The sequence below is a fragment of the Crinia signifera genome, chromosome 7, assembly GCF_055691185.1.
Source record: "Crinia signifera chromosome 7, ASM5569118v1, whole genome shotgun sequence".
NCBI classification, from domain to species: domain Eukaryota; kingdom Metazoa; phylum Chordata; class Amphibia; order Anura; family Myobatrachidae; genus Crinia; species Crinia signifera.
The window spans coordinates 62,561,463-62,588,248 of record NC_139223.1 but is presented as its reverse complement, the minus strand read 5'-3'; the positions used below and the strand labels follow the sequence as shown (position 1 = coordinate 62,588,248).

At 43.6% G+C, this 26,786-nt stretch overlaps 1 protein-coding gene across 1 annotated transcript in view; it reads right to left on the bottom strand.

Moving 5' to 3' along the window:
• VPS35L (VPS35 endosomal protein sorting factor like) overlaps window positions 1-26,786 on the bottom strand; it is a 166,734-nt gene that overhangs the window by 34,849 nt on the left and 105,099 nt on the right. Inside the window, exons 7-23 of the mRNA XM_083153228.1 lie at window positions 25,346-25,474; window positions 21,735-21,819; window positions 20,864-20,923; window positions 20,574-20,670; window positions 17,393-17,440; window positions 16,373-16,466; window positions 16,210-16,287; window positions 14,595-14,717; window positions 14,160-14,206; window positions 13,742-13,853; window positions 12,106-12,222; window positions 10,941-10,994; window positions 10,118-10,198; window positions 7,840-7,902; window positions 7,656-7,741; window positions 6,835-6,915; window positions 2,264-2,327 (exon numbers count right to left, since the gene is read on the bottom strand). Of these exons, the coding sequence (XP_083009354.1) occupies window positions 2,264-2,327; window positions 6,835-6,915; window positions 7,656-7,741; window positions 7,840-7,902; window positions 10,118-10,198; window positions 10,941-10,994; window positions 12,106-12,222; window positions 13,742-13,853; window positions 14,160-14,206; window positions 14,595-14,717; window positions 16,210-16,287; window positions 16,373-16,466; window positions 17,393-17,440; window positions 20,574-20,670; window positions 20,864-20,923; window positions 21,735-21,819; window positions 25,346-25,474 (1,419 nt within the window). The remainder of the gene's footprint in view (window positions 1-2,263; window positions 2,328-6,834; window positions 6,916-7,655; window positions 7,742-7,839; window positions 7,903-10,117; window positions 10,199-10,940; window positions 10,995-12,105; window positions 12,223-13,741; window positions 13,854-14,159; window positions 14,207-14,594; window positions 14,718-16,209; window positions 16,288-16,372; window positions 16,467-17,392; window positions 17,441-20,573; window positions 20,671-20,863; window positions 20,924-21,734; window positions 21,820-25,345; window positions 25,475-26,786) is intronic.

Here is a 26,786-nt window from a genome sequence, read left to right as displayed (position 1 = left end):
GGATTGACATATTTAAACATTTTTTATGCTTTATGTTTGCAATTTCGTATGATTACATTCAGATATTATGAAGATTCCCTTCATTTTGTGCCCTGGTGTCAGAGTTCTTTTTGCTTAGGTTTCGCTTTTATTTTCTGTCCTATTTTGGTTTGTTGTTTTCTTTTCATCGTGTTTACTATTTTGTTTGTGATATTAAATTGTGATGTCATTTATTCTTTTTTTTTTTCATTCATTGTATTGGATGTCTGTCTGGAGCCCAAGAACTGGACATTTATGACATGTAAGATTCATTGTATAATGACATAAGGCTTTTGCAGGATTTACATCTTGATATGTTTTATTTATCAGTTTTATTGCACAGTCCGAAATTTTGTATATGTACAATTTTTTGTGTTTTAATAAAAAACAACAGACAAAACCCATTTCATAGTGATCTCATCATATGATACCCACTTAATTGTAAAAATGGACAATGGTCCCGATTTAGACCTTCTTGCTCTGCTGCGTACAGAGCCCAGTGAGCAGGCAGACGTCACCCCGCCGACCGCACTCTCCATGCACGGCCCCTGTGCATGGTTGTGAACTTGTACGCCGTTGTGCACACAGAGGGAAAATAATTCACCATCTAATGATTTTTCCCCTGCTCGCAGCAATGACTGAGCCAGGACTCACTGGGCACTGCAAAGAACATCGGGAGAAGGAGGCTGCTGATGACATCAGTGGCCCTCCCACCCCCAACGGCTGGGGAACGCCTGCGTTCAGTGCCGGCCTTAGGCATAGGCAAACTAGGCAATTGCCTAGGGCATTTGGAATGCCTAGGGGCATCAGCAGCTTCTGTTGATTAAAATGATATGCAGCATGCCTATATTCTGTGTGTGAGTGAGGCTGTATCTGCATATGAAATAGTGTATTCATGGAAGTCACTGTAACATACTGTAGCATTCCGTATGCAGGTACATCCACAGTCGCTCACAGAATATAGGAATGCCGCATATCATTTTAATCATCGGAAGCTCCTTGTGTGTCCTGGTCATAACAATGCAAATAAGATGAATTTTCAGCAAAAGAGGTCACAGTGTTAGCGGCTGTGCGAGTGCTGTCTGCGGGTGGGTTGGTTGTGCATTAGTGTTCGGCATATGTGTAAGGGGCATTATGTGTGTCATGTGTATAAGGGCATTAATAATGGAGAATGCCCAGAAAATGCCGCCTACATGCTCCTAAACGCCCGCAGGGTGTCAATCACCCTGCGAGCAGTGGGTGAAGCCTTCTGGCGAAGGGCTCATGCATGCGCGCTGTGTACAGTGTGCATGCAAGGTGGTTTGATAATCGCTCAGACTGCAAATTCACAGCCCATCGGGCGGGCCTGACTGACTCCAGATATCACCAAGAATTTCTTCAAATAACATCTAGACATCAAAGTAACAATGCTCTATAGAACTTTTCTAGATACATGTGAAATGTATGTGATGTATGTTTATGCCTCTCTTCCCACCCCCTTTGTGTTCCCTGATTGATGCTGCACTGTTACCACAAAAAATTCCAAGCATACGCAGGTATACCTGGCCAATAAAGATGATTCTGATCATAGTTGGAGATGGAATTTAGAACAATGCTCGGCAGAAAGTGGATGTCGCATGATAACCACACTTGCACAGATAAAATAATCTCCCAGGGTATTTACATGGCGTTACAGCGCCATCTAGTGATTCTCTGCTGAAGTGCATTATACATTTCAAATACATTAAGGACCCTATTTATTATTAAATATTTTCAGGATCATTTTCAGGGGCGCTGCCTGTATTAGGAATTACCAAATATATTTTACACCAATTTACTTGTAATAACAGCGGCACATTTTGATCTTCTATGGATAATCACAAAGAGCCGAGTTGCCCCCTTAAGTTCTATGTGGGTTGGGGCCCCCTAGATCAAGGGCCTATATGCACTGCACGCCCATTCTGCACCCATTGCTATACTTACCTCCTGTCTGCCGCATGTGCAGATCTCTGGCATTAGCTTCAGAAACATGCAGAGATTTCTGATGTGATTAACAAAAATATGTCACTGATGCCATGTTCACCATCGCTGTGCCTGAAATATGTGCAGAAGACCCAGTGCCAGTCTCTCATAGTCTGTGCATGTGCCAGGTGTTATTCCCATGGGGAAGAAGCCTACACACAGACCCCGTCCTGTCTTTCTATGGCCCTGTACACTCTTTCCCGAGCTATAGTATAAGTCACCTGGGTACAGGAGTAATGCTCACCATTCGTATGAATCCATTAATGAGATAGGCCAGCATTCTCTTCTCATCTTCAAGAGTCAGAGCACTGTGCAAATAAAAAACATCTATAATCACACAATTTTAAACTGTATAATAATCATCATCAGTAATAATAATGTTATTTATATGCCACTATTCTCCCAATCAAGTGCTTGATATTTGCATTTAAAAACCACAAAATATTTGGGAAGGACCAGTCTATCCATGCAACTTTCTTACATCATCTCCAAGACTGGCTTCGATAGATATAAACTATGTGATGAACAACCATCGATAGTTTTAGCTATCGATGGTCATCCATTCTCTTTGACTGACTGGCCCACAGGCCAATAAGAATATGGGGGTGTGGCTTCCGGGTTGACGTGGGGTGGAGCTATGCTCAGTGTCCCGACATCTTGGGAAAAAAAAGAAACATTGTTTCTGCTGTGCCATTGATGTAGTGTGGTTGTGGAACTCCCCATCAATGGTAAAAGTATTCAATATCATCCATAAACCATCAATGGTTTTGAATCATTAGTGCAATCGCCATCAATGGTGATAGTGCAAATGGTCATCGATGGTTGCATGCTATTTGATGTACTGTATGACCATCAATGGTTTTACCTATCACTGGCCATCGCTTTTCTTTCACTGACTGGCCCATGGGCCAATCAGAACCTGGGTGTGTGGCATCAAAGGTGTCAGGGGTGGAGCTAAGCACCTTGGGGAAAATAAATAAAAACTATTTGGTGATGCTGAGCCATTGTTGGAGGGAAACCATCTGGTTCTCCCCATCAATGGCAAAACTATTCTACATCAGTCATAAACCATCAATGATCACGAATCATTGATGGACATCCTTACTCTGGATAGCAATATTTTGATTAACTGTAATTGCTTTTCTTCACCTTCACAATCAAGAGATCCCTCAATCACTAAAGGACAACCCTGTCCTCTGGGACATACGCAGGGTGAGGCATGTATTAGGATAAATCTCATTTAAATATAGTTTTGCGCTTTAGTGCAAATTCCTGAGTTTCAGGGGAGGCGGTATTTTATCCCTTTGCTTTATGGCAGAGCAGGGGCCTTCACTCTAAGGGTGGTGTTGTGGATAGGTCCAAGGGCATAACTAGATATTCGTAAGCCCCATAGCAAAAGTTTGTGAGGGCCCTTATATACCAAATAATAACAATAAATGTATATAGCAAATATAACTTATACAGTAAAGATGGGCCCCCTTCAGCTCTGGGCCCCATAGCAGCTGCACCCCTTGCACCTATGGTAATTACGCCCTTGGATGGGTCTTCTACGAGGCTCCACACATTCCATCAGGCTGCAGAGAAATACGAGTTGCTCAAAGCTTCCCTAGTCAGGTTATCCGTCACGTTTCAGACAGTCACCTGACGTTACGGTGAGATCACTTTTTTACATGATAAATTAGATTATGTACTTCAATCAGGATTTCCCCAATGGCCCCCAACACTTTCCAGATGTAACAATTGAGGATTTGCTTACAGCCTTATCAGAATCTTGTAGCCTTATGCCTGATACTTTCTATAGGGAATTCTTTCTTACGTACATTAGCCCACATAGGGAAGTTTTTCATGGGTTCATCCTCCTTTCACAGATGTCGCAGACACCAGGAGGATAATGTCAACCTTATGGGCTTGTCCCCTGGGCCTTCTGACTCCATGTCCCATAATTTGCTCAGGAGGACCTAGATAATTATTTACCCTTTAACTCCGCATGGGCTATTTTGGGCATATTACAGCTGGGCCATCAGATTTCTAGTGGCTGCCAGTAACTCCTCCTTGACCCTGAATTTCAAATAAAACATAGTTAATTTATTCTGTGTAACCTGGTTGGAATCTTGTGTGTGTTAATCCTGTAAGGTCTGGGGAAGGATACAGCTATTCTGCCATTGTGTAAGACACTTGGTGTGATGGAGCCGCTAGGTCCTCTGCAGCTCTGCTAACACTGAGCGTCTCTTTGTGTCAAAAATGCATTTCAGCAACAATGCAGTGTGGCTAGTGTGCACCAGGTCAGGTGTGACCAACCTGTGACTCTTGAGCCGCATGTGGCTCTTTTTTTTAATGAGATGCAGCTCCTGCACCACATCACCTTAGTGCAGGGAGGGAGCCAGGAGCTGCCCAGCTGTTTTGGAGCTCTGGGCACTCCTACGAAAATTAGGGTTGCAAAGCTAGACCACTTCCACCTGACATGTAGCCCCGCTCCTTCCCGAGCCAGTCGCACCTTTGTTGCGGCAGGTCCTGATTTTAAAAACACAAACGTTGGGAGGTATGTAAATGTGCTGCTAGTAGCTAGGCCATAAACGATTTAAAAATGGGGCGTGGCCTTGCGGGAGCTCAGCTCTTTGTCTTACCATAACATATTTTTTGGCTCATTGCCTCTGATTGGTTGGCCACCCCTGCACCAGGTGAATGTGCGGATTAATGTAATATATGACATATACTGTGCAAGATTGAGCCTGTAGACGGAGCATGGAAAATGTATTGGAAATAAGCTGGGGCAGAATGGAATTGGGCACCTTGTACCATGGTTATGTAGGCTTTGAAAGGGAGTATGCCAATCTTGAAATACATTCTCTATTTTACAAGCAGCCACTGAAGAGTAGAGAATGGGTATTATGTGGCTGGACTGTAAGTTAAAGAAGAGCAACCCCTATATAAATATTACGGTACTTGTGTATTATCACGGCGCCCCTGATATTGAGTCGCACGACTTTTAATCGCATCGCATGCCATACACGGGATGCACAGTGATGCGATGCGATTAAAACTTGTATAAGCCCCCTATACGATTTTAAATTGTATAAGCACCCTAATGGGTGCTTACAATGTTAAATGCACCCCCACGCCACCCCCAGTATGAACGCCAACCCAAAAGCGCGGCGAGCGCAGCAAGCCCGCGAGGGGCGGCGGTACACGTCCTCCGACCTTTTCATACCCCCACTATCTACGTCGGCGTGGAGTCGATTTTATATAGTGTGGCGAGCGCAGCGAGCCACTGAGCCCGAAGCGTGGGGAGCCCCGCGTATTACTTTACATGTATTCCGCGTCCGCTTGCCACACTTCGGGCTCGGTGGCTCGCTGCGCTCGCCACACTATATAAAATCAATTCCACGCCGACGCGGATAGTGGGGGTATGAAAAGGTCGGAGGACGCGTACTGCCGCCCCTCGCAGGCTCGCTGCGCTCGCAACGCTTCGGGTTCACGTTCATAGTGGGGGTGGCGTGGGGGTGCATTTAACATTGTAAGCCCCCATTAGGGTGCTTATACAATTTATAATCGCATCATATGGCATTGTATGCCATACAATTTTAACATTGTATGACATTGGGGGACATCGCGGAACATCGCATCGCATACCATCGCATGCCTTATGGTCTGCGATGCGATGGGCGCCTGGATAGTACACAAGTACCAATATTACAGTACCATTAAAACTATGCAGCCTATTACTAGAATTGTATTTGTCTAAATAAGAAAGGTATTGTAATGGTATTTAATCATTTTTGGAAGTTGTCTGTCAAGCATTTAAAGTCTTGCCAGAAGCCTCTGCCACCTATTCCCTAGTTCACCATACATGGTATACTAGTACAGATATTGAGCTATAACCAGGGTGCTCAGTACAGGCTCCCAAAGGTTTTTTCCTAAGCCACACATGTGCGATTAGTGCCAGCATTCTGTGGATTTAAAGCTACACATAGAACACATTAAGGTCAGTGCTCTGTGGTTGAATCGTCAGCCTTGTGCAGAAGTAATTGAGTCACATGACATCCGCCGACAAACATTGCACCTGCTCAGCGCCAGCAAATAATTACATTATTAAGTACATGGGGCCCATGTCATCTACTGAGTGCTGATTGCTAAGTCTGTTATTGTTAAATTGCAGACCTATTGTTGGCACTTCTATTTCCCTAGGGTAAAGGCCCAATGCAATGCCATGAAAAACATGTTTGGAATTCTGCAGGCTGGGCACATGTCCTGGGTCTGCAGGTTGCGCATCTGTCCCCCTGTTCTGCAGGCTGCGCACCTGTCTCCCTGTTCTGCAGGCTGCGCACCTGTCTCCCTGTTCTGCAGGCTGCGCACCTGTCTCCCTGTTCTGCAGGCTGCGCACCTGTCTCCCTGTTCTGCAGGCTGCGCACCTGTCTCCCTGTTCTGCAGGCTGCGCACCTGTCCCCCTGTTCTGCAGGCTGCGCACCTGTCCCCCTGTTCTGCAGGCTGCGCACCTGTCCCCCTGTTCTGCAGGCTGCGCACCTGTCCCCCTGTTCTGCAGGCTGCGCACCTGTCCCCCTGTTCTGCAGGCTGCGCACCTGTCCCCCTGTTCTGCAGGCTGCGCACCTGTCCCCCTGTTCTGCAGGCTGCGCACCTGTCCCCCTGTTCTGCAGGCTGCGCACCTGTCTCCCTGTTCTGCAGGCTGCGCACCTGTCTCCCTGTTCTGCAGGCTGCGCACCTGTCTCCCTGTTCTGCAGGCTGCGCACCTGTCTCCCTGTTCTAGACCCCAGATATGAAACCTCAGGATATTATTGGGCAACAGTTTCAGAGTCTTACTTCACAGAGTCATGCATGGTCTTACAGACGTGGAGGAGAGCATTCAGGATTACCGGATCCTTCGTCACTTCCAGCTGGTGCCTAAAGAGGTAATATAAATACAGTTCACATGCAGTGATAGACTGGAACGTATATTCATTACAGCAATATTCCACATTAAAGTAGTACAGTAGGGTATGGGTCATTGGGTCGACATGCATTGGGTCAACAACTGGAAGATCGACAGTCAAAAGGTCAACATGAAGTTTCATTTTTTTTTGTGCCGGGCGTTGACACAGTCAACATGGACACCGTCAAACTGTATTGCATCCCCTCGTATGGCTCACTGTACTCGGCACACTATTTTATTCTCCCTCTACGACGCAGTGGACGGCAGGGTATGAAATACCGCGTGTCAGCACAAAAAAAAAAAAAGAAATCATAAAATCATGTTGACCTTTTGACTGTTGACCTGTCCATTGTCGACTGAATGCTTGTGGGGACCATCTGACCCTGTCGACCTTAGCCATGTTGACCTATTTCAGGGGTGGACCTAAGCCATGTCTACTTTCAGTGCTCAACCTGATGCATGTCAACCTAAATGAGGTGGACCTAGTGAACGTATCCTGTACAATGTTGTCATGTTGGTAATTTGTTGCCGGGAACTGCATAAAGTCCTCAGTACAGTGCTTGACATGTGCTGTAGGAAAAAGGGTCACCGCCAAAAAAAATGGGAAGCAAAAATGCAACAAACTGTGGCGGGTGACAAAGTAAGCAAAGGAATAAAGAAAAGTACAGTAGTAAGAAAACTCAATGATGAAACTGGCTTATAAAGCACTCACTTGATAAAAGCCTCCATGATACACTTGCAAACCTCCACTCTAACACTCTCTTTCTGGAACATATCTAGAAACGGCAGGAATTTCTCCTAGAATAGTCATATAGAATTGTCACGGTAAAGAACAGGTCTATAGAGCAAAAAATCAAATGTAAAAAAAAAATACATGGCAATGAACAGGGACTTACCACAGAAAAAAGGACGGAGAAGTCATGGAAATGAGCAATAACTTTGGTAATTATAGACTGAAGCTGGAAAGAAACAAAACAAAAACATAATAAATACCAAAGATATTAAAGTGCAACATGTTACATAGAGGGGAAAACATTTTAACTAACTTGCAGAAAGTTTCGGCAAGAGTTTCGCTCTGTAATGCAGAATATGTCAGTAACAAAGGAACCAAAGCACAAGCAAGACTGTGATAAATGCTCACAGAATGAGAAACACTCCCAGAGACTGCACTCACTTAGCTTTCATTGTCACTGGACAACAAATGGAAAACATTTCCTATATTAAGCAGGTGTAACAAATGCACTTTGATAAAAAATGTAAAGGGCAAAGAAATTATAGCTGAGCAATTCTACATAAAGGAGGAAGTACTGTATAATATAATATGTGCTACATATAGATCTGAAAAAAGGTTGGGCTATAAATACAAGGCATATCATTGCCACAACCATTTAGGTTTAGCCATTTCCCGTGAGCAGTGACATCACTAGTACCATACACCTGGAGATGTTAAGTCCAAACCAACCAACCAATTCACTGGTTGGAAGAAAATCTGGCAAAGTATTGGATCAACTTTTTACTCCCAAATGTCAGTAAACGGACAAAAAGTGTCATTCACACAAATTGGTTTAAATCATTTGTCTGAACCACTGTTTTGGTCCATTTTTTGGCATTTGGGAGCAAAGGGACGATTGTTATTTGGTCCCACACATTGACAGATTTTCTTTCTGACCAGCAAAAGGGTTGGTTACTGGTAAAATCTTAAGCTGGCCATACATCAGAAAGACCGGTCTAAAGACCGGTCACAATCAGGATTGTGCACAATTTCCCTTGAAATCCCCGGCAGTCCTTGGACACACAATCTACTCACGATCCATCATACAATCTGTCATACAATCCATCTGCTGCGTGATTGTATGATTGAAGCTTCATTTAAATAGGGGGCTGGCCTACTAGGATCAAAAGTATACGAGTACCAAAAATCCAATGTTGTATTTATTTTTTTAATTTACAGGATGCCAGCAACTACCAATCTGCTCACATCTGCTGTGTTATGCCATTATTAAATAGCCCGAATGCAGCAATCCTCTGAAAATATAGTAGTGACAGAATTGTGCAAAAGGACATCCACCGCTCTCTTCAGTCTCCCGCCCGTCTGCCACTAGGATACTTCTGTGGGCTCCCAGCATCTTCACTGCCGCGGGCCGCCCAGAAGCTGCACCTCTCTTCTCTGCTAGTCGGGGAGGGAGTGTCACATGACTCTGGTTGTATGATCCATCTAAAGACAGATTGCTTAAAAGCACATGCAATCTGCCCCCAATCCCAATTGATCTTACGTGCAGCACATCAGATCAGTGGACCAATCCTCCAATCTCCGGGAGATTGTGTGATTGTATGATTGTGTACACACAATGTGCACACAATCTGCATACATTGTATGATTGGGTACAATATCTTTCTGATGTATGGCCACCTTAAAGGTGTATGGCCTGCTTAACCAACATTTCTGTTTACAATGATCTGCCACTTCACAGCATAGTGATGCTACTAAAACAGCTGTATACACATGACAAGAGTCATCAATGTGCTAGCTAAGATGATATGCTTGACATAGGCAGCAATTACACTCAGCACAGAGCACGGGCAGAGTTAGCTGAGCTCCAATACACAGCATTGCTCCTTCATTCCATTAATACATATGTGCGTTACAAGAGCTGGGGCTAATACAGTGCAAGAGTCTCACTATTGGCTACATATGATGCCACCAGGGCTATTTTTGTGCAGGCTCCAGCAGGAACTGTGGCCCTTATTCTAGTTCACTCTTTCTGACAAAATATTTCTTAGATGGACAAAACCATGTGCACTGCAGGTGAGGCAGGTGTAAAACCCCACCCAAATCTAATTATCTCTGCACAAGTAACACCTGCCTCACCTGCAGTGCACATGGTTTTGTCCATCTGAGGAATATTTTGTCAGAAAGAGTGAACTAGAATAAGGGCCACAGTTCCTGCTGGAGCCTGCACAAAAATAGCCCTGGATGCCACTATGAGGCCACACTTGGGCGCACCACACTGCTGGCAGTCTCATATAGTGCATGCAGAAGGGGTGTTTGTTTCTCTCTTGACATAAATGCTTGGCCAATAGTGTGAACAGCATTAAACTGACCAATGTTGGCATTAACATATTCCAAAATGAAAGGTTAATATGAAATTCTGATAACAATGGGGGGATGGATACCTGTGGATAGGCTTCCTCAAATGCCCGGTCCGGAGTCATATGTTTGATGACATCAGCCAGGATAGTGTTCACCTCCCTCTTCTGTAGATACAGTAGATAACATGAGGTAAATATAGATCATGGCTGCGGCACCTGTTGCAGAGTTATGTACCAGAAACAGAACACTAGCAGAGGTCATGTACCTGCTCTCTATTGTTACAGGCCAGAAGAGAATGACACCACGGACTGCAGAAGGTAACCCAATTATAATAATGGCCTGCAACATCCAAATTCAATAGCTGATAACACTTAAATCAGCCTCCCCTTTCCCGACCACCATCCCAGTGTTTCCCAATGTATAACAGAACTTATTGTTTTGTACACTTAAAGGGTAATTCCATCTCTTCCACCTCCCTCTATATCTCTGTTGATAATATCACCATTTCTTCTACTTTTCTTTTTCCAGAATACAAATGTAAAAAAAACAAAGAAGGAAGCAGCGCTAGGTACTTTTAAAGCGCCTAAAATTAAATAAGTAACAATTGGATGAACTTTACAATATTTAATGGAAATATAATAACATGTATTTTAAAAACAAAAAAACACCTGGTATCAAATAACAGATCATGCTACACAGGCTGCAATGCTACACAGGGGTAGGAGCTAGGTTCTGCCCTTAATGTTACAATGCAGCACCAGCTCTGGTCACTGAGCAGGAGCTGGCACTTTGTTGTCTCCTCTCAGCAGGAGACACTGGTGCGCAGTCCGCAACCCCATTGTAACGTCACTTGCTTAACTTTTAGTGGCTACAAGCAATATACAGTACAGTTATGTTACTGCTCACCGTAAAATGTCTGCAAGTATATTCAACCCAAACTTCAGCGCAACTGATGTAATCCTAAAACAAACAGAAGATTTAGTCATTTCTTACATACAAAGATCAAATAATGGAAATGATTGCACTAGACTATGGGCCAGATTCTCTAAGTTTCAAAAGTGATAAAATAGAGAGTGATAAACAGCCAAGCAATCAACTCCTGCCTGGCATTTTTCAAACACTGTCTGTGACATGGCAGGTAGGAGCTGATTGGCTGGCTGTCTATCACTCTCCATTTTATCACTTTTGAAGCTTAGAGAATCTAGCACTATGACTGCTAGAGCCACATCAGAAAACATTGTCAGCTGAGACAATGTAGCGGATAGTAACGCATTGAAACTATTGTATTAGTTCAACACACATTTTCCTGCCTGACCCATAAAGCTGGTTCAAGTGCTGCAGATTATTTACTAGATCGTTATGTGAAGACTATCCAGGGGTGGGTAATAAGTGGCCCTCCAGCTGTTTATGAACTACACATCCCAACACGCCTTGCCTCAGTTTTGCTATTTGGCCATGCTGAAACTGATGCAAGGCATGCTGGGATGTGTAGTTCAACAGCTGGAGGGCTGTTTATAAACTGTGATATTCTATCGGGTGTGGTATAAATCCCCGACGGTCGGGATTCCGACAGTCATTACTCAGACGTTGGAATCCCGACTGTACAGCGGGGGGAGTGCAATGAAGCCCCTTGAGGGCTCGCTGCGCTGGCCGCACTGCGGGCATGGTGGCGAGCTGTGCTCGCCACCTATTTTATTCGCCCTCTATGAGGGTCGTGGACCCCCATGAGGGAGCAGTCAGGATTCCGACGTCGGAGTAATGATTGTCGGAATCCCGACTGTCGGGGAGCCATCCGGCACCCATTCTATCAGTGTCTAATAATAATCTAGCTTGCTACAATAGTGATAGCCACCAGAGGATGCTGGGACACTGTACAGTATTGTGAAGGGGTCTAATAACGATACTGTAGTTGGACTATTGTGCTGGAGTTGTCTGTACCCGATCTTAGAACAAGACCAGATTATTGTTCTAAGTTCTGCCTGATTACTTGGCGGAATAATAAGCAGTGTCCTTTAAACAGGCAGACCAGAAAACTTAAAACTCTTTATTCTGTATTTTAGAAACAAAATACCTGCGGGACTTTCAACTTAGTGATCACTTTCCAAGCTTCATTTAAAATGTGAAGTCTGTCACTCTCCGGAGGGTCGGCCAGAGCCAAATTCAGCCCCAAAGAACGGAAAAGTAGATGCTGAAAAATAAAACCTGCACTTATTATTTATTCATTAAGAGTGCGTACAACCGGTGAGATGTGCACTATTTTTCTAATTGGTTTTGCTTATAGAAGCAAAATCAAATCGAAATCCGATGCAAATCGAATGCTTTTAGCAGCATTTCATGCAGATTCGATCAGGATGCATGCTCCCGTGTAGTGTAAATCGAATAGAAAAATAGTGTTGACAGGAAAAACTATATACAGTAGTACAGATCAGTACTGTATAGTCCGCATCTAATGCATTTTTCCTACCATTCGAGTCGATCCCAGATCGAATTGCAAGTAAAATCGCACCATGTGCACCAGGAGCTATTGATGCGCTTCCCTAGCCCTGCCTTACCCCGCTGGTGCTGCTTGCAGTTGCCGCCACCGGGTGTGTGACCGGGACCTGCAGATCTACTTGAAGTTGTCTGCAGTCCCGGCTCTCCTGGCTTGCTCCTGATAATGGCAAAAATAGCTTTCACAAAAGGAGGCTTCTCTAGCATTCTCAAATAGTGTCTGCTGTAAGGAGGCGGTCATTTTGTGAGAGCTATTTTTGCCATTATCAGGAGCCAGCCGGGACTGCAGACAAGTAGATCTGCGGGTCCTGGCCACACACACGACGGCGGCAAGCAGCGCCAGCAGGGTTGGGGGGAGGGCAGACTTTATTTCACTGTGGGGGTGGGGTTGGCGCTGCAGATAATTCCGGCGGGGGGGGGGGCGCCACTTTATAGTTACGCCACACTATAACACTTCCGACAACCAAAATTGCTTGAAAGATGACAAAAACTAGGTAAACTGCCAATACTTCAAGACCTGAACACTGGAATTAAATCAGGGTCTATTTCTGTGAACTTGTGATGTAAAAACATTAAAAATGGTATTCAATGCGACAAATGGATCACACAAAATGGCTGGCTCTTTGTAACGCACACCTAAATAAGAACTGTAGATATGGTTTACTTCGGAATCTCTGGACAGAAGGGGTCCTGTGCAGTTCAGTGGAACTTCTCCTATGCTAGCAGCCAAAAGAGGATTAAAAATAAATTGATTGCAAGACTGTCGAACAAACCGATAGGCTGGATCCGGTGCCCAATCAAAGTGTCAAAACACTTACAATGCAATCAGTTAAGGCTGCAGAAACATCATGTGCAGGGCCAATGGAGCGATTATCTACCACGATATGAGAGCAATATATCTCTGTTCCTTTACAGATTTCTTCTATTTGTAAAACAGCATAGATTACAAAGTTTTCATTTCCCACCTTAGGGAATAGCTTGAAACATGTTTGATTTGTTTTTATGGAGATTGATTACACATCAATTCCATCAAGCCTAGATTAAACCATACAAGAAAGATAAGGTCTCCCTTGTAGTATATTGAACAGGGAGTATCGTGCCTTCAGTAAAATGCATCTGTGAATTTTTGGCACTGGAACAGGTCTGAGATCATTCCACTAAATAATTAACTGATAAAAAATACAATGTGCACTTATGTGAGTCATAATGAAAGATACCCTTGGGAAGCCAGCCTCGTCGCATTCTTTAATCATTCCAATGAAGTCCATTGATCTGGCCGCAATAAACTCTGCTCTGAATGCAGACATCACAGAGTTCAGCAGGAGAGCGCTGAGGAGATGAGACAGGCCACAAAGAGAGAATTAGATCCACACTGCGTAAAAAAAACACACTATAAACCAGGCCTGTCAAACCTGCATCCCTCCAGTTGTTGTGAAACTAGAAGTCCCAGCATGCTTTGCCACAGTTTTGATATTGAGGAATGCTAAAACTATGGCAAGGCATGCTGGGATGTGTAGTTTCACAACAGCTGGAGGGGCGCAGGTTGGACATAAACCTTAAATACAAAGAATTATTAATACTAATGCATATTGAAAAGAATTTCATTGACAAGATGTTTCTTGCTGTGACACTTACTTGTTGCCAAGTTTCCTGCACCGCTCCATCATTTCAGTCAGCAGAGCCTGTACAGTACATTCAAAGGTGGATTTATCAGAGAACAAGGTGATACTCTCTTCAATTTAATTCATAATCCACTTAATGGACAATACTTATTTGTTTTACCAAAGTCCCCGAAAATGGAATTAATTATAAACACTTTGTTAAAAAAAAATAATGTGCAAATATTTGTGCACGACACTTCCTTTCCCCAGTGGCCAGTGTCATTGTATTTAAATTATATCACTCTCCCCCTATTCCCCAGGACCAAAGTGCTGCCCCCTCTCCTCCACCACTGCTGATAAGGTCTCTCTGGGGGTATCACTTCCCCCAAGTGAAAAAACCCATGTCAACCTTTTCACTGTCGACCTATTGTCTTATGTATTATACTGCATGACACCAACCGATCCTTACCTCTGGAGCACGATAGGCAATGCACCGTAACATCCAGTCTATGGCGGGAGAGTACAGCGTGAGGTAAATTGGTATCTCCACAGCCTGCATCGCCAGCTGGTTCTGCACTGTATCACTGTGAATCTGAAAGGTGACAGCACAATACAATGGCAGTGAGTAATAAGCAATAGGAAAATAAGCTCTGTAATAACCCTTCTCTGTAACCAGCCAATTGTGTAAGGATGAGACGATGGCTGGGTACACACCACACCACGCTGACTTGACAGCAGACCCACCGTCGCACCAACAGACTGGCAACTTCAGGTAAGCATATACACGTACCAATCGGCTGCTCAACATGTACAGGAAGAGAGGGATCTAGGTGTCACTGTTTCAGGTGACTTAAAGGCAGGTAGGAAATGTAACAAAGCAATTAATAAGTCAGATGCTTGGTTGCATAGGGAGAGGTATCAGCAGTAGAAAGAAAGAAGTAATAATGCCACTGTATAGGTCATTGGTACGACCTCACCTAGAGTATTGTGTTCAGTTCTGGAGGCCGTATCTCCAGAAGGATATAAATACATTAGAGACTGTACAAAGAAGGGCAACTAAAATGGTGCATGGCCTACATCACAAAACGTACCAGGAAAGACTAAAAGATCTTAATATGTATAGTTTAGAGCAGAGAAGGGAAAGGGGGGACATGATAGAAACTTTCAAATATATCAAGGGCTTTAACAAGGTACAGGTGGGAGACATTCTTCACAGGAAGAGGAGCAACAGAACACGAGGAAAGGGAACTGAAACTAGAGGGAGGAAGATTCAGGGGAAATTTGAGAAAGAATTACTTCACAGATAGAGTAGTGGATAAGTGGAATAGCCTCCCAACAGAGCAATTTAAACATGAATAAGAAATAAGGATCAAATATGGTTTGAGGGAACAAGTTAAAAAAAAAGGGGAGACTAGATGGGCCAAGTGGTTCTTATCTGTCGTCAAATTCTATGTTTCTGTGTCGGACCTTACATGACCGCTGGGTAGGCATTTGAATTTGCCCACCCGTAAACACCACCAATTGTGCCAATATATCTGCAGACATACCGGGCATCAGCTTTGCTGGAAGGCTGATGCAATAGATCTGTAAATGACATCATTCATAAACATATCGGGTGTATGCACCAACCAGCGTATAATGTGTTTTTGTAGGAATGAATGACATACCCCCCCTAGTGTGTACCCAGCACTTACGCCTGATTCGGATTTGATTGTAAAGCAAAAATAAATCCAAACTGTGCCCCTGGGCAAAAGCATGTTGCAACACGTGTGGGATAGATGTAAAATGTGCAGAGCAACTTAGACTCGGACAGGGTGTGTCCAATCATTTGTGGTTCTCAGCCTCTGTCCTCGGGACCCCCAACAGTGCACATTTTCCAGGTCACCTGGCAGGTGCACAGGTGCGCTCATTAGTCACTGACAGATTTTAAAAGATCACAGGTGGAGCTAATTATTTCACCTGTGATTCTGTGTGGAGACCTGGGAAATGTGCACTGTTGGGGGTCCTTGTGGACCGAGGTTGAGAATCGCCGGTATAAACAATCACACTCTATACAGAGAACATAAACCAGGTTTATTTCTTACTTGTTTGAATGTGAGCAAGAAGTCAAAAAAGTTCTGGTTGAGATGTTCCTTGATGTGTGGAGCCACTTCCATGCCAACCTATAACACAGCACGCGGCATATTACACGTCTGCAGGGTGCCTCATATACTGTACGCTGCCATGTGTTCTTACTGCAGCTCTTACCCTACACAGATAGGCCTGAGCGTACACTGACACGAGAGGGTCCCCAATGCCTTTGATCATGGATGTAAGTCGGGGAAGACTCTCCGATATCCCACTATAAAAAGTGAAGCAATCACACTCCGAACATTATTCATTTTCCATTAACAAGATTTTCACTATTACTAGTTATTACACTAAAAAGGTACTGCAGCTTTAAGGGGGAATGTAGGGGACTGTGGGACTGTAATATCTGTAGATGATATTTCATCAGGACTTACGGGCCTACACACGGGGCGATTGTGCTGAGCGATGCTAGATCTCTGAGGAAGATCAGCTTACAGCGCTGCACAGTGATGTGTCAGCGATGTGTGTGAAGCGATCTGTCAGGGTCACTGTTCTCCGGTGAGAACACTGTCCCTGGCTGGAGATCTGACTAGATTTATCCTGCATGCTGGTTCTTATATTGCCCAGCAGTAGCGACACGCGGGGCCGCACAGCCCTATCACTATGGTCCCTACACATGAAGAGTCATTTTCTGAACAATCTAGTCAGATCGCTTAGAAAATGGGCTGAAATTGCGCCATGTGTAGGCCCCATTAGCAGTGAACGTTATAGGTTATCAAATGCTAATACTGTATATGTGGAGCAAACCCAAGGTTCAAACATTTGGACATAAGTTAATACTGTACGGACAGTGTAATGGTTAGCATTACTGCCTCACAGCGCTGAGGTCATTGGTTTGATTCCCACCATGGCCCTAACTGTGCGGAGTTTGTATATTTTCCCCGTACTTGTGTGGGTTTCCTCCGGGTACTCCGGTTTCCTCCCACAATCCAAAAATATACTGGTAGGCTAATTGGCTTCCAAACAAAAATTAACCCTAGAATGTCTGTGTGCCTGTACATGTGGTAGGGAATATAGATTGTAAGCTCCGCTGGGGCAGGGACTGATGTGATTGTTCAACTATACTCTGTAAAGTGCTGCGGAATATGTGTGCGCTATATAAGAAACTGTTAATAAATAATAATAATAAATAATTACGTTTTTGAGAGAAACTTGTTGCATTTTAGTATTGCTGCCTCCACGTAGCTGGAAATCACATGGGTTAAGGATACAAAAAAAACAAAGCTGCAAGGACATAACTACAAACAACAAAAATAGATGTAGCACATTATCACAGCCTTACTTAACCTGTGGCTCCCACACTGTTCTGGAAATGCTAGTTGCAAAATGATCGCCCGCAGGCTCACTTAAGGCTGACTATGGTGCCATAACGCATCAGGCTGATGAGCACCTGGAGAGCAGTTCAGTGAAGCACCCAGACAAGCTGCACAAACCCCAAGGCAGCAGGATTCCGACTCCAGTTTCTGATGCACTCAGGACTCGAAAGTATGCTGCATCCTGGGACTTGCAGTGCTTTTGGGTTTTTTGCATTAATGTTTTGATTTAAAAAATTGTGTGGTACAGTATATATGTAAGCAGCTTTACTGTGTGGCATTAGGTGTATAAAGGTTGCTATTATTATGTGGTGTAATGTGTATAGGGTGCACTACTGTGGAATAACATGTATAATAGGCACTACTGTGTGCTGTAGTGTGTATAAGAAGCAATATGAATAAGATAAATAAGAAAAAATGGGTCAGGGGCGGAACTAGCGATGCTAGAGGGCACCAACCAACCAAAACTAGCACTGGCAGACTGGCATGGGGGTGTGGATTATTAGCTAGACAGTGTTTAGACAAAACAGTTAATAGGTCGACTCCAAAAACTTGACATGCAATAGGTGGACAGGGTCAAAAGGTTGCCATCAAAAAGGTAGACGCATAAAAAGACCGACATCAGATTTAAAAAAAAAATTTTGGGTGGCTATGGCAACAACTGTCAACGTGGATCCCCAATTAGTGTAACACGCACACTTGCCAAGCCCACGGTTCCATGCCTCGCTACACTTGTCACTATTATATTCTCCCTTTATGCCAACACGGATTGTGAAGTAAGGAAAAGACGGATTTAAAAAATATATATATCATGAATACTCCTGTCGACATTGCGTCTACCTTTTTTATTTCAACCTTTTGACCCTGTCGCCCATCTGCATGTTGACCCTTTTCATGTCGTCCTTTTGAACCGATCGACTTATTGCTTGTTGACCTTTTGGGATAGATCAATTGAATGATTACCCAGAAACTGTAGATCTATCACCCGAAACCATTGGCATTAAACATTTTGAATACAAATAGAAGTTGAGATTCCTTCTCAGTTCCCATTCTGTCTTAAAGCTTCAGCTTTGAACTAAACCATAAGAAGAAAACATTCTCTCTTAACTAGCTGAAAATGCTTGAAAAGTATCAAAAATGTTTAATACCATCGGATTCCTTTCTAATAAGCTTCTTCTAAGACGTCACAGCATAAAAATTTGCTTTTAAATAGCCAACCCTGCAATATAGGCCCCTCTAATGCCTCCAACTCTACAGCTCACAGAAAGGTAAAAATCAATCGCTGAAAGTTTAAAGAACATTATTTATAGGGTACAGTAAAATAAAGACAATGGGGCAGTATGGATGGTGTAATGGTTAGAATTACTGCCTCACAGTACTGAGGTCATGGGTTTGATTCCCACCATGGCCCTAACTGTGCGGAGTTTGTATATCCTCCCCGTGCTTGTGTGGGTTTCCTCTGGGCACTCTGGTTTCCTCCCACATTCCAAAAATATACTGGCAGGGTAATTGGCTCCCAACAACAAAAATTAACCCTAGAATGTCTGTGTGTGTACATGTGGTAGGGAATATAGATTGTAAGCTCCACTGGGGCAGGGACTGATTTGAGTGTTCAACTATACTCTGTAAAGCGCTGCGGAATATGTGTGCGCTATATAAATAACTGTTAATAAATAAATAATAAATAAAATGGTCATCACGGCACCGGTCGGCAAGAGGTTTTTGGCCCTTTTTCATACTTTACAATCCATGCTTTAAGTTAAAGCCCGAAGCATGGAGAGGGAAGTGGTGCACTTATATGGGTCCATGTGCTGAAATCTACAATTTTGACACCAAAATAAACCTAAAATAACTTATGTTGACCTTTTTGTGTGTCATTTTCAGGAAAATGTTTTCTCTGTACAGCGCTGCGGAATATGTGTGCGCTATATATGAATCTGTTAATAAAATAAAAAAATAATAAATCTCAGTCCTCCAGAGGAAAAACTCTTCTGCCTACACGCTGCCCTATTACACATATAAATTGCCTGGAGAATTTCTAATGCTGTGTACACACGGTCCGATTTCCTTTCCGATGTTGACGATATAGTCAACATCGGATCGGCATCGGATCAACATCGCATGCAGATCGCAAGGGTTTTAACCCCTTGCGATCCCGATCCAATCCCGATGCGCGGTCACGTATCAGAAGCCAGAAAGTCTTGGCTGCCTTGTCTATATAGTGCAGATCTGCACTATATAGTCAAGATAGGATGCAAATCGGATGTGCCTTAAGATCCTATCCACGATCCTATCTGATCAGATCGTGGATAGGATCTTAAGGCACATCTAATGTGTGTACACACCATAAGAGTTCTGTTCTGCAACTGTGCACACAATGTAGTCACAGACCACAAAAGGCAAGAAACACACAGCACACGAGGAACCAATAGGCATTAACCACATGTCCCAATTAGGGTACATGCTACATTATAGATAGCTAAAATATATGGTCACCTTCCTACCAAGAGACCGGTTCTACATAGTAGGTTACGGAATAGTGGGTAGACAAAGTCTAGGACTACCACTAATAGTTAACAGTGACTAGGCCGACACCTGAAAATGGTCCACAAACCATAGGTCGACATTGACAATAGATCGACACAGGCTTAAGGTCAACATCCACATGGTCAACATGTTTTTAACATGTTTTTGTGACATATGACGTCATGGACACCATATAAGTGTACTCCTGCGCCATGCTGTGAGCACTGTTATATTCCCACTACATGAAAGTAAAGTATGAACCAAGTCGGTCTACACCAGAAAAAAAATGTGAAAAACTTGTGTTGACATTGTAGCTGCTGTCCATGTCGACCATAAGCTTGTGTTGATCTTCTGTCAACGTTGACCATTTCCAAGTGTCAACCTATACACTCTCAACCTAGACATTGTCCACCCAGGGACCGAATACCTACATAGTCGTATGTAAACTAACAGCACATTACCAATGTAATAAAGGATACAATCTCGGTACAAGCTCCCGAATAGAAGCAATTTTGAAAAACCAGTTTAAACAAGTCTCCTTCGCTGTGTCATTTACATTATCCGGGGTGAAATTTGCTGTAAGAAGTTATAATTAAGAAGAAAATGAAAAATAAATCTTAGAAATGACAGGACAACAATCAGAGATGAATAAAACCCTCCTTGGCTGCAGTTTTATTGAAGCGGAAAAGCAATAAATTAAGAAGAAGTGTTCAGGACATTAAAAACACATTTGCAGTCACAAATAAAAATGTATTACGTTAAAAATTACCAGGCAGAGCTGTCCGGTTATCCATACACATTGAGGAAATTCGCTCATAGACAAGTTTACCTACAAGAAAGTAATAATAATAATAATCCATTATTATTCAGATTTATTTATGCCTCATAACTGTAACTCTGTATTTTATATAAAACTGCACAAGCAACAGAAGTGTATGTGTGTGGTGTGATGGCTTTACCCTAGAAGCAGCAGAATCCGAGAGGAATTCTTCCTGTCTTCTACTTCATGCTTTGGGGCAGGATTCAATCCCGAATTTAGACTTTCCGAACGTTCCGACAGTCAGAATCCTGGGCGGTTTGCACCCAGGTCAACAAACTCGACAGGCGGAATTCAAGGTTCTGGCTGTTGAGTGTCGAAAAGTGGGCGTGTCGGTGAAAACAGCAGCGGATTGTCAACAAACGGGCGTGAATTAGACAATCCGTGGTGGAGGTTTCCGACAAAAGAGATCCGACATGTTTTAAAGTCGGATCTGTTTTGTCGGAATCTGCTTTCAATGCTGTTGGAAACGGCAGCATTGAATCCCCCTGGCGGAAATAGCGGCCAAGATTGAACGGCCAAGACCACCCTTAGTCTTTCATAAGTTAAAATACAGTAAAATGTCAGAAATCATCTGAAGGGAGTTTAACCTTAGGAAAAGAATTTGTAAGAGAAGGGGTCTGCCAGTGTCAGTCTATGTTACCATTGCTGTGCCAATCCGTGTGTATATGTTTCAGGGGTGTTTTTTTAATGCATTAAATTGATGAAGGCTCACTGATCATGAGTAACTCATCATAGTTTCTAAAAAGGAACACTAAATTAGAAATACTTCTGATGTCCCTCCGATTTACTGGAGCATCAATTATGCAAATTAATTACTTACCGAAAGTATCGAGAATATCAGTAATCAACACAAACTTGCTTGGGTAAAACTTGATCACCGACGTGTCAGAGAGAAGCTTTGAGCACTGAGAAAGTAAAAATAAAAATCAGTATTCAATATTTAAAAGGCGGATTTCAAAAAGCTGCACCGCCAGCTACTGTATGTGGCCGAATATTTTTATTTAATTGCTATTTTACAATGGTTGCCGATAAGGGAGGGTGTGAGCAAAAAGCTCAGAAAGAAATCACAGTGTCTGTGGCTTCTGATTGGTCCCCACAATTACACACCCCTTTTAACATTTGTGCACATAGACCGGAGTTACGAACAGGGAGAGATGACAAATACAGCATTATTAAAAAAATCAGCTGCATAATGCAGTGTCCTGAAAGGGTGAGGGGGTGCACCAGGTCATTCATAAGCATTGCAGATTTTAAAAATTATATTCCATCAAAAATTGCTTTCCAAAATGGTGTTCCTTTCACTCAGAAAGCAGATATAGTAGAAGTAATCATGTTTTCTTAAGTTTGGAAGGAGCACTTTGAACCACTTAAGGCATAAAACACAGATTTCTACAATTATAAAGCCATACAGCAGAATTCCAGTAGAACATCAACCTAATAATCAGCATGATTCAGGCTTGCTAGGAAAGGGCCAAATTCGCCCCTGTTCCGATGGCACATGCGTTATTATGCGCATATGCAGTCCCCCTGCATCACACTGGCATTGGCGTTCATAAAAGCAGGGGAGGGAGGCGGTGGGCAGGGGTTGGTATCTTCTGCTCCACGGTAGGTTACTTTCCACCTGCGTTATGGTTTGACAGGTGTACCGCCCCCAACTCCACATCTGGCACTGTCCATGGAGATGGGCGTTCCAATAAAAACATCCCCATAAAAAGCTGGGCATTCCCCTGGGAACGCAGAGGGGTCGATGACTACCGGGGATGGCGGCTTACATCACGTGACATCAGCGCCCGCCAACTTTTTGGTGCTCTGCAGAGAAAATAAAAGTCAGTTAAGACCACTGACCAATGAATGAATTCTCTCTGCTTCATCCGCATGCGAGGGATGTGTCCTCCTATACACAACGGCAGGGGCTTTACAGGCGTTCATCGGGGCAGCAGGTGGCGCTGACCTGTTCCCTAGGCTGTGAGTGTACGCAGCCTAGTGGACAGGTCTGAATAAGGCTCATTGAGTTAAATTCTACAACTGATCTGGAAAAATGCGCCTTCACATGTCCAGAAACAAGCTATGTTGATCTAATGTAAGCCGGAGACATGGCCTGCTTGAATGCCAGCACACCTCTCTTGTAGGCATTATAGGACCAAAATTTAATCTGCTCTGAGAGTATTACAAGATTTATTAATATGTATCCTCAAAGCCATGATGAATCCAGGGATTGAAGACGGACGGAAAGTTGTCTTCCATCTATAAACACCTGGTGAGATCCCAAAGAGTATAGACCAGGAGATGCTCATGCATCAATCCCTGCACAATCATACCCCTTTCACATCGCAACTAATTACCATGTACAAGCCAGTTTCTTGACGGCTCGACCTGGTAATTGGTGCGATGTGAAAGGGGTTACCGGGTGCCGCAAACGGGTAGCAACACGGCAATAAGAACCGGTAAGAAAGCAAAGTTCTTACCTGTCCGTTGCCGTGTTGCTGTGCGGTGTGAATGGGTTAAACATGTCAAGCGACCCATTTCTCACTGTATGGAGGAGGCAGCGCTTGGAGCAGCACCAGCTCCAAGCGCTGCCTCCTCCCCCCGCACCCAATGACGGGTCGACTCCCCGGCCGCGCCCCCGGATGTCGTTCGCTGAGGGGATGTGAACATCCCAAAATGCAGGGTCGCGCTGGGACTGAACCATTACAAAGTCCCGGTGCAACCCTGCATTTTGCGATGTGAAAGCAGCGTAAGTCTACAGTACAGTACTCATTTTCTCAGAAAGAAAACCAGTGATCTTGATAGATTGATTTGAGCAGCAATTGTTTTTAAGCAAAATTAAATTGTCACCAACTGATACTTCTCTTCCCAGCAAATTCATCAGGAGCTAACTCATCTGAAGTCCACAAATCCTGAAAGTGGGAGGTAGAGTTATGGCCTCCTGGGAACCTCTGCTACATACACTTCTTCCTATTGGAATTTTCATCAAAATGCAATCATCTCCCACCTCGGAGTAATATTCGGTATCTGATCGTTCTAATACAGAAGTGGAGCAGGAACTATGCTAGGTCAGCCAGACTGGCTCTGACATTTCAATGGACCTAGCTGCAGACAAAACAACCATTGGACATGCAGTATGCTTCACATGCTACATATCAGGTATTAGAACCTGACTTACCATCAGAAAATGTCACTTGGAGCAATTAGAAAAAATACCATAGTGATGCCATCCTGGCTCAGCTTTAGAGGTACTCTCCTTATTAGCCAAAAAAATAATGGAGGAAGGTAGAGGTGACAGCTCCATAGTACACATGGAACTGCAAGGTCACAGACACTTAACCCCCCCTCAGATTTTACTTGCTTGCAGATAACTGTGCTGCTGCCTCTTAATTAGGGCAGTTAGTTATCAATGCTATTACTGGATTCATGCTTTGCATGGTTTCATATTTGAAAAGCATTGGGGAACTGAGGGGCAGATTTATTAAGCTCGGTGAAGAGATAAAAAAGTGATAAAGTATCTATTTTTTATCACCGGCCAATCAGAGCTCTAACTCAGACGTTGCCTGGCTGCTCCCGTCCCAGCTGCGCGCAGCGTGACACAGTCAGTAATTGCGCTACACCGGGGCTCTTACCGCTTTAGAGGTCCAGCTCACAGCCGGGGAGTCCTGTCCGTTCTCCCGCACGCTCGCTCCTGGCCCCAACACCCGCACTGCCCACGTAACTATTGGGATATTGGCTTCCCTAGTTACAAGTACTCTTTCTGATTAGTATTGGCCAGTAAGTCATGATAGTATGTCAGATATATTTACAAGTTATATTTTGTTATTGCTGTTTTATTACATAATTATTTAGCAGAAAGCTTAAAGCTTGTCAGCGCTTCTGTATTTGCACATTTATAGTAGGTCTGGCAGCAGCAGACCAGGGATTCCCAATAGACAGAAGCTATTATAGCTGTTTTCTCATTTTTTCCAGTGCTCCAACAGGTCCTACCTAACACGTTATAGAAAACTCTATGGGGGAGTATTCAATCTCATTTCTAACAGTCAGAGATGGAACAGATATTTTCGAATTTGACAAAATTTTCAACTGTCGGAATTGTTTGAATACTGTACATCCATAGAGGTTGTTAAGAAAAACCTCCACATGTATTTTGTTGAAAACGGATGCAGATTCAAAAATCTAGTGGCCGTTTTCGACAATTCAAACATTTTACAAAGTCGAATCTGCATGACAGAAAGATGGCCATGACACAAAAACGGCTGAGATTGAATAGGTTGAAGATTGAATATTGAATCCTCCTATATCCCCAACATAGTCACTAAAGAAGAAATAATTCACTTTACGGATAAGTGCAGTGTACTTTTGTAATCACATGAATTGCCGAAATGAATACATTAATGTTCATTAGGAGAGCAGTCGTGCTAAAACAGTACAGTAAGCAGAGACCTGTATAACAATTTTCAAAGCTTTGACTTTCTGATCGGAGGCCCAGGCATCCTTCAGGGACTGATTCAGCTCCTCAATACGACAGATGTAATCTTGTTGAGTCAGATTCAAGAGTTCTTTCTGAGATCCCTTTCAAAGAGAGAATATACAGAAGGTGAATATCCACCCTTCCTAACACAAGACTTACTGCTACCAACATCTGTGCACTATACATAGAGAAAGAAGTCTATGGCGGGAACATTGTAGGGTCATAGACCCCTCATTTACTTCACGTGATAATCAGAATTTAATCACTTCTTCTCAGCGGGATAGAGACTTAATTAGAAATAATTATTTTTCCATTATACAATTATAGCACAACCTAGGAACAGTTATACAAGGGTGTCAAATATGTTTAAATGAAAAAATAAAGAAGCAGTTGTATTTTTATGCCGATATACGATTCAGCTTAGTACTAGTACTATTCAGCTACTGTATTTGCTAAAGTGCTGGGAAATGGTGCTGATGATTCAATGTAAATGTATCTATCTCTCATTCCTCCCCCCCCCCCAAATCTAACAGTGTAATGTGGGCCAGGTGAGATGAGGGAGATTTCTAGAATAATGAGGGAGATTTCTGCTATTTCAGGGAGTCTCCTGCAGAATGCAGGAGGGTAGGCAACTATGAACTGTTACAGCTTATAATACACTGAAATAAATAATGATGGTAATTTAAGAAAATGACATTTTATTTGCTTCCTCAGGCAGTAAAATCATCTGAAAAATAAAAGAAGTTTAGGTACTTGTGCATTATAGCGGCGCCCCCGATGTACATCGCGCAATGTTTTTATCGCATCGCATGCCATGCACCCGATGGCATGCGATGCGGTTTTGGCCCCCTATGCGATGAAACATTGTATAAGCACCCTAAAGGGTGCTTTTAAGCACCCAAATGGGTGCTTACAATGTTTCCCCCCCCCCCCCAACGCCACCCCCCCACACTATAAACGTGAACCCGAAGCGTGCCCGCGAGGGGCGGCGGTACGCGTCCTCCGACCTTTCCATACCCCCACTATCCACGTCGGCGTGGAGTTGAGAATAAAAGGTGTGGCGAGCGCAGCGAGCCTGAAGCGGATACCTGTGAAGGTATCCGCGTCCGCTCGCCACGCTTCGGGCTCGACTTTCTATTCTCAACTCCACGCCGACGTGGATAGTGGGGGGTATGAAAAGGTCGGAGGACGCGTACCGCCACCCCTCGCGGGCTCTCTGCGCTCGCCACGCTTCGGGTTCACGTTTATAGTGGGGGGGTGGCGTGGGGGTGCATTTAACATTGTAAGCACCCATTAGGGTGCTTATACAATTTTTTATCGCATCGCATCGCATTGTATGGCATTGTATGCCATACACAATGTCATACAATTTTAAAATTGTATGACATTGTACAATATCGCGTCGCATACCAT